Raw genomic sequence first — 13,087 nt, 5'->3', positions numbered from 1 at the left:
TGGAATTCGTAGCAGAGGCGTAAAATGTTTAATGAGCTGCATCTTTAAGAGGTAAATTTGGCCTTTGAATGTGGAAAGTGAAGGTGCTTGACGAATAGTGAGTGGAAGAGTGTTCTACAGGTAGGGAGAGATTAGTGGAAAAGCTTTAAGACGGGAGAGGGCTGTAGAGGTTAAAGGTGCAAAAATGAGAGAACCTTGGGTGTAGCGTAAGAGACAACTAGATGTGTAACGAGAGGTCAGAGTTGTGATATATGGAGGTGCCTCAAAATGAAGGAGAATTTAGAAGTTTACAGTATATGGAACTTAATAGGAAGCGAGCAGAATGAGTTCAGGAGGTCGGAAGCAGATACATACCTAGAAGAGCAGAAGATGAAACGGTTAGCAGCATTTTGAATGGAGAGATGTGTTTAAGAGAGATGTGAGAGGGGGCGGGGGGGGGGGTCAGATAAAAGAATGTTACAGTAAACAATAAAGGGAAAGAACAAGGGCATTAGGGTTTAAGTGATAGTGGAATAGTACATTTGCAATGTTGCAAAGTACAAAGCACAAAGATTTATATGTGGGAAGAAGGAAAGGGAGGCGTTGACTGAAGACCCTAGGCAGCGTGCTTGTGAGGCTGGGTGGATAGCAGTGTAATTGACTGTAATGGAGTAGGGAACAATAGGACCTGGCTTGGAAGAGAAAATTAGAAGTTCTGTGTTAGTCATGTTAAGCTAGAGGCGATGAAGTGTCATTCAGGCATAGATAGCTGATAGGCACTTTGTAATTTTTGACTGGACTGCAGGTGTAAGGTCAATTGTAGATAAATATAGTTGTGTATCATCTCCATAGAGATGATAGCTGAATCCAAAAGAGTCAATTAGGTCACCTAGTGTGAGGGTATAGAGAGAGAAGAGAAAGGGGCCTAAAACGGAGCCTTGAGTTATATCTACAGAGTTCCATAGAGGTTGAGGAGGAATTGGCAAAATACACTGAAGAAATGGTGAGAGAGGTAGAAGGAAAACTAGGAGAGGGTAGGGCCATGGATGCCAAGAGAATGAAGAATGTCTAGGAGAAGATGTTGGTCAACAGTATAAAATGCTGAGTAGAGATCAAGAAGAATTAGAATGGAGTAGTTCCCTTGAATATGGCAATATGGAGGTCATTAGCTACAGTACTTTGGTGAGTGTAGTTTCTGTAGAGTATGCTGTGCGGAAGCCTGAACGATAGGATCAAGTAGGTTATGGGAGTTAAGAAAGTGAAGTATATGTCTAGAGGCAATACATTACAGAAGTTTAGGAGGAAAAAGGCAAGAAGGAGACAGGCGGATAGATAGAGGGTGTGGTAGGGTCTATAGTCTTAAAGCTGCAGTTCAGTCAATATCCTGCATGTGTGTTTGTTTTAATAAATCAGTTCTGTAGTAAGAAAAAATACTTTTAGCATTTTCTGTTTTTAAAAAAACAACTTTGAAAGACCAATTTTCTTGTATTCTATTTTAACAACCATTTGCTAAGGCACTGCCCCTTCATGTCCTGTCACAAGCCCTGGCACACCCCTTTGTCAGCCCTGCCCTCCCTCTAGCACATGTCAGTGCAGGAGTGCTCATGAATATTCATGAGCTTCCACTGAGAGACAGAAGCAGAAGAAAAACAGATCCCTTCACTAATTATGTCACCAAATTTCGCCGATCAATACATGGAGAACGAATTGACCTGCAGCTATTCAGTTCTTTAGGTAATTAGAGATTGCACACATGAAACTATTGAAGTAAAAAAATAAATAAAAAAAAAAAGACTGAACTGCAGTTTTAAGAATATGTCTTACAATAGCTTGTTAAAAAGACATGGAAAGTACCAAAGCACAGAGATGAGTTAAAGATATTATTGGGGAATGGACCATGGTAAAAGGGAGATTTTTCAGGAGATGGGAGGGAATGAGGTTGAGGCTGCATGTGGTAAAGGTTGAAGAGAGCAGCAGGAGAGATACTTCTTCCTCTGTAACTGGAGAGGAGACAAGGGAGATGAAGGAGGGTGAGGAAGGGGCAGAGGGGATTTTTTTTGTGGATAGCTTCCACCTTGCACTTAAAATAATCATCAAAGTTTTGGTGTGTAATAGGAGCATGGTGTGGTGGGAGGTCGAAGAAGGGGTGGTGTCAAAGACATAGAAGAGGTGGAATGGGTTGGATTTATGGCTATTTATTAGAGATGTGAAGTAACCCTGATTGGCAAGAAAAAAGAGCAGAGTCCAAGAAGGACAGAATATACTTGCAGTGAAGAAAATCAGCCAGAGAGTATGACTTCCTCCAAAGGCGCTCCGCAGATTGAGTGCAAGAGTGTTAAAAACGTGTCTGTGTGTTAAGCCAGGGTTGTAGGTTTGGAGTGCCGTGAGTGTTGGCATACAGGAGGAACATGCTGGTCAAGTGTGGCAGCAAGGACAATATTGTAAGTTGTGACAAGACTTTTTGGATTAGAGGTGGGTGGTAGTAAAGAAAACTTTGATTTTAGGCTGGATTCCAACCACTGAAGGTCAATGGAAACCAGAATGTGAGTATAGCAAAGAGAGGTTGGAGGTTGAGTCTGAGGAGTGTGAGAGAGAAAATATGGTGTGTTTATAGTCATAGAATGGGAAAGGAGAGGTAAAGAAATCAGATAAAGAACAGTTTTTAGTGAAGACAAGGTCAAGGAAGTGGCATTGTGATTCTTGAAGCAGTCCATTGAAGGATACCAAAGGAGCAAATGAGAGAGGAAGCAAGATGCACAGGACTGAGGGGGGTCATCAGTGTGACAATTAAAGTCTTCTAAGAGGAGAGTGGGTGAGTCAGAAGAGAGGAAAAAGGATAACCAAGATTCAAAGTCGGAAAGGAAATTGGAGTGTGAGGATGTAGAGTTAGGTGGTCTATAGACGACAGCAATATGCAGAGAGTGGAGAGAAAAGGCTAATGCATGGGCCTTGGAGGATGAGAATGTCAGGGAAGCAGGTGTATGTAGAGGCTAAAACAGAGTGAGAAGAGAGAAGTATTTCTACTCCTCCTCCACATCCCAAGGGGCGAGGTGTGTGTGAAAAGCAAAGACCGCCATAGGATAGACTCTCCAGGGCAGAGTTCGAGTGTGAGAGCCATTTTTCTATTAAAGCAAAGAGGTGAAGAGTGTGAGAGAACAGCTAGTGTTTTGATAGAGAGCGAGCATTGGAGAGAGCATAAGAAAAAAAGAGAGAAGCAGAGGGGGAGTTTGGAAGAGATTCGTTGGAAGGGTTGGAGCTTTTAGATATTACGGATGAGAGGGCTTGCAGTCAAGAGTGAGAGCAAGTGGGGATATGGCAGAAGCTAGGGATTAGATAATTGTCTCCAGTAGTGAAGAGAAGAAGGAGGGCTAGGGGTAGGAGGTGCAGGGAAGAATTATAGAAGTGAATGCTCTTAAACGGACAAGGTAGGTGGCAGAAGTGAGTGCTAAAAGCGAGTGCTAAAAGCAGTGGAGATCATGAGTGCAAAGAAGGAGAGAGGGGAAAAGAGACAATAGGAACACTGTTTTACACATCAGTACTACATGTAAAATTATGAATCAATTCATCATGTCTCCTGGCTGCAAAACTGATGCAAGGATCAACACCAGATTTCTCAACAAAAGAATATAATTTGAAAGCAATGGCAGTTTTGAATGTTTAATTAAAGTACTTGGCTGCTGAGATCCAGGACATTTTAGAACAGGGGACAGCTATGTTCTCCTCCCGGGAAAGTTTCTAAGTAGAGATTTCAAATCTATTGAGATTCGCATCTCCGCAGTTTCAAACGATCTTTCCAAAGGTGTAACCCCCAAATATTTTAAACATCCCAACTTGTTAAAAATGAGCTATTTTGCTTTTTAATAGTGATGTAATAGCTGTGCCGCAACTTTAAAAAAACAGTTTTTTTTACAAGTTTGATCAAAATTTGAAAGCAAAAGTAATCTATGTCCATTGACTCAAAAATAAACAGAGCAGTACATCTAAACAGTTTTTTTCTATGTCGATATAAAAGACCCACAAATGGGAGTTTAGTGAATCTTAGCTACAAATGTTTTCTCCAGTGCTGAACATTTCTTAAATGCCCAAATCTTGATTTTCTTTATGGCTATACAGACTCTTTAGTATGAAACAGCTCTGAATCATACATTGTCAATTTGAAAGATTAAATATGACTCCAAAAATCTATTTAAATTAGCCAATAATATAAGACATATTACAATAACCTTGGGCATGATAAGTAAAGTAGAGTCAAGAAAGAGTAGAATATATTTATGGGCCCAGGGTGCAACAGTAATGTAATACACTTCCATTGGTAGAATCAGTAATGTGAATTATTAGAATCTGTTTGATATCATAAAAGCAACCAGTGTTTTCCTTCATAGCCTCTTCCATGTACAATTGACTATTTTTATACCAGTTCATAATTGTTTGTTTAAATATTCTGAGTGGGTGCATTTCAAAAATGGAATCAGGTACAAGCCAGGGATACGCAAAACAAATCAATCACAGAGGTCCAAGAAGGAAGGTGAGGGTAAGTTCTTGGGTGCAAGGTTTGGGAAATGACTTGATGAGACAGAGGCAAGGGGGAAATTTATAGATACACTACATGGAAGTATATCAAACAGAAGACAAATGTATTTGCTGCATCCTCATTTTCAACACACTACTACTGTAAATCATATGAAGCAGTTTATGTATTTCAATTACAATCACACCTAGAACACAGGAAACCGGATTGTGCTATTGTTGAAACTAGCACTGGTTAGATCCGTAAATAAATGCACGTTATTAATAAACATCAGTGTACATTCCCATTTTCTGTAAAACTTTGTAGCTGTAATATATGAAAACAACTGCTCCGAAAAAATGTGTTGGTCATTTATTCTCCGGAGGGTGAACTACATTACATGTTTTGATCACAATATGATTTATTTTATATTGAAACTTAACAGTTCTGCAAACATGCAATCAATAATTTAAGAAGGTTTGTAAGTACGTATTTACTGGTATAGTAGAATACTTTTAGTTGAGAAATTACCCTTTGTAAGTAGTCATAAATATAGTGACTTATTTCTCTGGGACACCACTTGGCCCAACTCAGAGTTGGCTTGTTGGTGAGCAATGACTTTTACCTGCACAATTTAAAAGTTTATTGTTATGAAAGATATAGAAAAGCACATTTATTAGCAAACTCGAGTGACAATCTGATAGTATTCTAAAATATCCAAAATATTAAATATTAACTTTTTGCGATATGAATGAAAAACTCCTTGATGTTACCAAAAAAGGGAAAATTACTCACCTTCATAAGGTTGCTAGATGATGTTTCTTTTGCACCTTCACTTCCAATTCCTGAGTCATCAGCATCAATGAGACTGGCAATTGGGACATTTTCAGTAGGTTTTAGAAAAGTAAAGTCACTTTCACTGGAATCCAAAGCTACACAAACGTTGTATGAGTAAGGCAGAGGCAAGGTCCCATTGTTATACTTAGAGATGAATCTGGGATCAACTTGAGAATATACATTTGTACTTAGAGAGCCAGAGGATGTGGGAAGTCTTGATTCCTTGCACTTTGATATGATCACCAACATAACCGTCAGAATAAATAAAAAGGAAATCAGAGCTAAGGCTATCACTAAATAAATATGCACATTAGATTGAGAATCTGCACTACTAAATTGGTCACTAAGTTCAGGAAGAATCTGTTGAAAATTGTCTGAAACTACCAGATTTATAGTAACTGTGGCAGATAGAGAAGGGTCTCCATTGTCCTTCACCATAACTACGACTCTGTGCTTCGATGCATCTTTATCTTGAAAAACATGCGAAGTCCTGATTTCACCGGTGTGACGGCTAATGCTGAAATGGGACGTCTCTGATGCTTGCATGAAATGATAGGAAAGCCATGCGTTGTGTCCAGAGTCGGCATCCACTGCTATAACTTTAGTTACTACAGAACCTTGTTTAGCAGAAAAAGAAACCATTTCAAACAAAGAAGATCCATCACTCTCTGCTGATGGATATAGAATTTTTGGAACATTATCATTTGTATCTACTATACAGATCTTTAGTGTTGCATTGGTGCTCAAGGGTGGGGATCCACTGTCTTTAGCCATTATTTGGATGTGCAATTCCTTCTGCTGCTCATAGTCAAATGATCGCTGTGCATAAAAATCTCCAGTCACTGGGTTCATGGAGAGAAAAGAGGACACAGGTACATTCTCTATATTTGTGCTAAAAATAGAATAAATAACTTTAGCATTTTCTCCTATATCGAGATCCACAGCATGTATACTGTAAATTGAGGATCCTGGCAAATTATTTTCTGCAATGTAAGCAACATAAGTAGATTTCTCAAAAACTGGCGGGTTGTCATTTACATCTGATACATCCAACATGATGTTTTTTCTACTGGACAGTGGAGGAGATCCTTTATCAGTGGCTAGAACAGTAATATTGTAATATGATATTTTTTCTCTATCCATTGCACTAGTTGTAACAATTTTGTAATAACTACCAGATGATGATATTAATTTAAAAGGTACTTTGTCAATAATTTGACAGTCAACCTTGCCATTTTCTCCCGAGTCTTGATCATGAACCTTGATTAATGCTATAACTGTGCCAGGTATTGAGTCCTCAGGAACTGAAGAAGATATTGAGGTAATGGATATTTCAGGTGCATTGTCATTTTCATCTAATATTTGAATTATTACCTTGGCATGAGTAATTAGGCCAGCCCCATCTTTTGCTTGTACAGACATTTCATAACTTCCTGTTACCTCAAAATCCAGGTTTCCTTCAATTTTAATCTCCCCGTTTGTAGGATGAATTGAAAAGGCCTTTTCTGGAATGGTGCTTAAAGAATATGTGATTTGCGCATTGATACCTTCATCTTTATCTTTTGCATCTACATGAAGCACTGTAGAATTGATGGGAGTATTTTCATTTATACTCACTTTATACACCTCTTGAGTAAAGATGGGAAAATTATCATTGACATCAGTAACAAGAATCCTAATTAGTGCAGTGCCAGTTAGAATTGGACTTCCCCCATCAGAGGCTGTTAAGATTAATTCATGAACACTCTGTGTCTCACGGTCTAAAGGTTTCTCCAACACAAGTTCTGGAAATGTACTGCCATCATTGCTGGTCTTTTCACCCAGTATAAAATGTTGATTATTACTAAGCTTGTAATTTTGTAGAGAATTAATACCCACATCTGGATCCTGTGCATTTTGTAAAACAAACCGTGCTCCTGGTAAAGTAGATTCAATAATTTCTAACTCAATTGTTTCATGAAAAAATCTTGGAGGATTGTCATTTATATCCTGAATTTCCACTTTAACGTGGAAAACATTTAAGGGATTTTCAATCACTGCATCAAAGATTAAAAAGCAAGTAGATGTTGCTCCACACAGTGTCTCTCTGTCTATCCTGTCTTTTACATCTAAGTTCCCATTTCCTAAATTGACTGTAAAATATTTTTCTGAGACACGAGAATCAATACGGAATTTTCTAAATGACAACTCCTTAATATTTAATCCAAGATCTTTGGCAATATTTCCTACAGTAGAACCCTTTCTAGATTCTTCAGAAATGGAATAATGAAGCTGAGCAGAGACTGAATGACAAAGCCAGGAAAATAAGAAGGAAAACATTACTTGCCATCTGATTCCTTTCAGTTTCTGTGCTTGCTGGGTTTTCATTGTATCAATTTGGAGTAGTCTCTCAGAGTAGTTTTCTTTCATATGAACACAATATGCAATCCAGTGAAAAAAAGAAATACAGTAAAAAATCCACTTCTTTAGGAGATTGTAAACTGATAGATTCTGCTTCCAGGAGAAAGTAAAAATGGCTGTATTTCTTCTTGCAGATTTGCAGTGTGTAGCTGGTAGAAGTGTCAGTGGATCTCCTTTTCCAGCATCTTCACCTTATTGGTGAACAGCGGCGCTCTGAGGCACAAATGTGGAACTGCAGTAGAACTGAGTTTTACGTGACTTGTCACAAAATTCCCAGTATACAGAAGATTTCAATATGTTTTGTATTAAAAGTAAAAGCATATATTGCTGCCAGTAATTTATGTTGTGCAAAATAAAAAATAAAAAAGATTTTAAATATGAACCCTTTTCTATGTCTTGATAAATATGCACAAAAAGTGTGAAATTAACAGTTGAATGTATGGCATTTTAGGGTCAGATTTTTCACATTTTCTGGGACCTTGGCTACATGTTTATTGGTTAACTTTTTGTTGATAGAAATTACTGCAACGTATTTGATGGTTAACTACTACAAGAGGAGTATTTTATTTTCACCACAATGTTTTTATTATTTTTTAAACACATTGAATTTTACATGTTCTTAATTGCTTTACACATTTCTGTGCATGTTGGGATTTACATTGTATTTAATGTTTTTTTTTTAATGCATTGACATAATTGAATCGAGGGATTGCTGCAGTAAAATGCAATTTGTCCCTTAGTAATAAAGGATGCAAAGACTTGGTCCTGAGATCTCACACTTTAAACACTATGCTGCTATTACTAGGCCTTATATTTTCCAATAGAACATAAGTGTTAGTGTAGCTTGTATTTTTATCTCTTGGGAAGTGCGCAAAAAAAAAAAGAAATAGTGTCTTTTTCTTTTTCTTGTGAATTACACTCCAGGAGACACTGAAATGTTTTTTTTTTCCTGGTAAAATATTATATAAATAAATCTGTATTCGATATTATTTTTGCAGGTATTGATTAATTTCAATGATGCATCCAGGAACTTCTTTAAAAGTGTATTTTGCACATGAACTAGAAGGATAAACTTGAAAGCTGTTGTACAAATTATATATTTGAGAAACTCCAATGCTGATCCTTTAAAATATACACATATACGTAAGTATTGGTACTGTAGCAAAACAATACAATATAAATATTATTATGGGGTGGAGATACTTTTAGGTTGAGACGAATACTGTAGAACGTTTCTGGATTCACTTGCTTAATTCCCACTCACACCACGGTCTTCACCTAGATTTAGATTTAGCTGTTTTTATTTCAGACATTTTATCTGAAGCACAATGCACATTTAATGATCTTATATACTTTGTATATATATATATATGTATATATATATATATATATATATATATATATATATATATTAGAGAGAGGAGAGAGCGCACGCCCCATAGTATAAAACTGTATATTTAATGATGGGAAGGGGGAGGGGGGGGGGGGGGGAAATACACTCACAAGGGTAAAAGTGTTAAAAGCATGTTGTGATAATATCACCACCATCCGGTATCTTTGCTTCCTTTTGTTAGTCTTTGATATATATATGTCCAGGGCTCGACAAATTATAAAAAACGCCACTCGCCTGAAAAAAAGGTAACCCCCCCCCCCCCCTCACCTCCCCCCAAAAAGTTTTTCCGGACCATAACTCCCCTCCCTCTCTCACCTCCCTCACTTTACCCGCTGGCGAGTCTTACTGGTGGCGGGGTGGTGTGGTGTCTCCCAGCATAATCCTGCATCTTCCCCTGCAACTCCCATGAAAATGGCAGAGCAGCGTCAAATAATAACGCGGCGTTGCCATAACAATGGGATGTTATGTGACGTCACGACGCCGCGCTGCCATTTTCATGGGTGGTTGCAGGGTGAGACGCAGGAGAATGCCGGGAGACGGCACACCACCCTGTCGGTGGTAAAACTCGCCAGTGGGTAAAATGCATTCACCCCAGGCGAGTGGGCGAATGCATTTGTCGAGCCCTGTAAATATGTCCCTCAAATATGTATCTCACTCAAAGTGGCAGAAAGGTGGCAATGGGTGTTCAGGAAGAGGCTCTTGTGCTGGTAAGCTTAACATCTTACTATGAAAGTTTGAACAACATACCTGGCTAAAGTGGGAAATGTACATACCGACATGCAAATGAGCCTGGCATGGCAAGTAAGACTTCAACCTCCAAATATGGAACACATCAAAAAGCAATGGCCGTCATTCTTCGGAGGCTGGATTGTCCCTGGGCTGACAGCGTTCAGTAAGAAGACATGGTCTGAGGGTGCTAAGAATCCCCAGAGGTTAAATAAAAGTTGTCATTCAAACCCAAATCTGGATACCTACAACTGACTGATTCTCCAGTGAAGAAGCACTGCAAGAACTTGAAGACAAACATGAAAAGATTATATGGGATAGTGTTAGCCTTAGTGATGTAAGAAGAAAAGATGAAGACCTCGTTCAGCTCAAAAGCGGAAACCAGTTCTATACAAAAAATGGAAGAATCAGTGCAGTAGACTTCATTATTAACCAGAGATGGAGAAACAACAATGGAGTATAAAAGCTCATTGGAAAGAGCAGCCAGAATCATCATTCAGTTGACAAAGAGATATGAGCTTCAAATAATCCAAGTGTATGCCCCACCATCACATCACGCACACATGAAGTGGAAAACTTCTACCATGAAATCAACCAGTTTAAGAACAAAGAAAATTGTCACCTCAAGATCGTTATGGGCTATTTCAATGCAAAGATTGGTGCCCAGCAGAAAGAGAAAACATTAGTTGCTAAGTATGGTAACAGTAACAGGAATGAACATGAAGACAGATTGGTAGAATGTGCAGAATGTGAAAACGTCTACGTTATTAATTCAGGAAGAATCAAATACAAAATGGACACGGAATGGACCTACTGGAATTAAGAATCAAATTGACTATAGCCTAGGAAACAAGAAACACGTGATTAAAGACTACACATTCAATAATCGTTTTGATACAAGGAGTGATCACTGATGGGTTTGCTGTAAATTACATCTGAAGGCAAAGATGAAAACAAGAAAAGTGATGAAAAAGATTACAAAAACAATCAACATAAATAACTTGCACAGAATTTCAACTGGAACTGAAAAATTGATTCAGCTTGCTATAAATGCATGGAGACACCTTAACAAACAATTATGAAGAACTTATGAATATTGTACTTAAAAGCACAGAGGAATTGCAAACAAAAACCATGATAAGAAAATATCTGATGAGAAAAAGTAATTACAGAGGAGACGACAAGAAATGAAGCAATCCAAGATGCAACAACAAGAACTGAATATCCTGTGGAAAACAATCTGCAAATATGTAACTGAAGATGTAAGAAAATGTAACTGGCATATGGTGAAGAAGACTATCGAAGATAACAAAAGTGTAAAGAAGACAAAGCAGTGACTTTTGATTGGGAAGAAGCAAATCATTGCATTCAATCAAGATGATGGATTAACAATAAAAGACTGTGGACTTATCATAAAGAGAGTTGGGCACTTCTACACTAAATTGTACGAGAACATAGGTAACACAGGGCATAATCCATCAGAGAATGAGTGAGAAGAAACCAGCAATGATATACCATGTGTCCTTCCAGAAGAAGTGGTAAAAGCAATAAAATCCATGAAGAATGGGAAGACTCCCAGGAAAGATGGAATTACAACTCAAATCTTGAAAGAAGATGGGGAAGAAGCCGAGAAAAGCATTGCAAAACTCTTTTCATGCTGCTTGAAGAACAGGAAAATTCCTGAACAATGGAGCAATGCCATATTTATCCGCTTCCACAAGAAAGGAGACATAGAATACCTCAAGAACTATAGGCAAATCAGTCTGCTTCCAATCACTTCCAATATTTGTATGAAGATTTTTACTCACTAATCTGCTGCAAAAGACTATGGACTCTGCCCAGCCTATAGAACAAACAGGATTTTGCAGTGGATACAACATAATGGACCATTTACAAGTCGTACAAGAAGTGGTTTCCTGAAGAAATACAATACAATCTACCATTTATTGTATTTAAGGATTCATAGATTATGAGCTAGCATTTTATTATGACTGCACTTCAGCAGTTTTAAATGCATTTAGAAGACGTTGACGTGTTGAAGAAGCGTAAACTGACCATTTAAAGAACATTTACGAGAATGCCACATCAGATTACCTGACGATACAAGCAAGATAAGGATCAGCAAGAGAGTGTGGCAGGGAGACACCATGTCAGCAAAGCTTTTCACAGTAACACTTGAGGAATTGTTCAAGATGTTGATTTGGGAAGAAAAAGGAATCAAAAGTCCCCACGAAATGCTTAAGGTTACCACAATAACACTTGAGGACATGGCTGTAGCCCAGTGATGTCACTACTCCATGACACCAAGAGGCCAGACGTGAAATCTCTTCACAACGGGAATGCTGAGGAGTTCTCCACAGCTATAGGAGGTTGAAGGGGCAGTTCCTGGGTGAAGCAGCCGCAATCGCTAGTCACAACGCTTATCCTCATCCACCTAACATGCTTTGTATTGCTAATACATTGTGAGAGCACAATCTCTATTTTAATTCTTTTTGTGTGTTTAATAAAACTTTATTATGCTATTCAAATCGTTTCTGTGCTAGTCTTTTTCAGAGATTATTATACGCACATATCTACAAAATGGAGGAAAAGGTAATACGCTTAGTAGGGAGGTTGTGTAAAAATCAGTATTGCCCCAAGATCAATATTATCTATAATTTTTTTTTTTTTACAAATAATGATACTTAAAAGTATATATTATGCACTACTGTACATTTACTGTAGAAAATTTCTATATACAAATAATAATGTTTTCCTTGGAATATAGAAAGTTTTCGTACTATTTACCATCTCCGACAGATTATATACTGTAGATCCAAAGAATTTATCAGGCACAAGCCAAGCCTCGAAGATCTAACAATGTAATGTTTCATGCCTGAGTCACTAAAATAAAGGACGTAACACTGAGTTTTGCATGAAATTCACACACTGTTATATTTACTCTACACTTCAAACACACATTTTAGATACAGTAGTAGATTCATTGAAAAACAAATACAGTAGGGCCATATTCAAGTCAATGAGCTTTCAGGGGTTTTCCAGTGCCAGAACGCGCCTCTTGGCAGAAGACTTTCTAGTAAATATGGGCTATAATCCCCTAATATGAAAATATACGTGTATAAGGACGTAAAAAATGTATTGAATTAATTTATTTAAGGTTTCAATTGTTTGCTATTATCTTGCTACCAAGGCTTATGAGACATATCAATATATACAAACAACTTTTGTGCATCATTGAAGATTCA

General features: G+C 37.8%; 1 protein-coding gene across 1 annotated transcript; it reads right to left on the bottom strand.

The window, feature by feature from the left end:
* Nucleotides 1-5,030: 5,030 nt before the first annotated feature.
* Nucleotides 5,031-7,732, bottom strand: LOC142494745 (protocadherin gamma-B1-like). Its single transcript, XM_075599181.1, has 2 exons — nt 5,282-7,732; nt 5,031-5,111 (listed from the first exon to the last, which is right to left on the bottom strand). The coding sequence occupies exons 1-2, from the start codon at nt 7,730-7,732 to the stop codon at nt 5,031-5,033; spliced, it is 2,532 nt and encodes an 843-aa protein (XP_075455296.1).
* Between the last annotated feature and the right edge of the window lie 5,355 nt (nt 7,733-13,087).

Source organism: Ascaphus truei, chromosome 5 (genome assembly GCF_040206685.1).
Source record: "Ascaphus truei isolate aAscTru1 chromosome 5, aAscTru1.hap1, whole genome shotgun sequence".
Lineage (NCBI taxonomy): Eukaryota > Metazoa > Chordata > Amphibia > Anura > Ascaphidae > Ascaphus > Ascaphus truei.
This window is presented reverse-complemented; position numbering and strand designations above follow the sequence as displayed.

Excerpts from the sequence above, each read along its gene's own strand:
- LOC142494745 (XM_075599181.1), bottom strand. The coding sequence starts at position 7,732 with ATGAAAGAAAACTACTCTGAGAGACTACTCCAAATTGATACAATGAAA. Across the intron at positions 5,112-5,281 it reads CATCTAGCAACCTTATGAAG|GTAAAAGTCATTGCTCACCA; the intron begins GTGAGTAATTTT and ends TAAATTGTGCAG.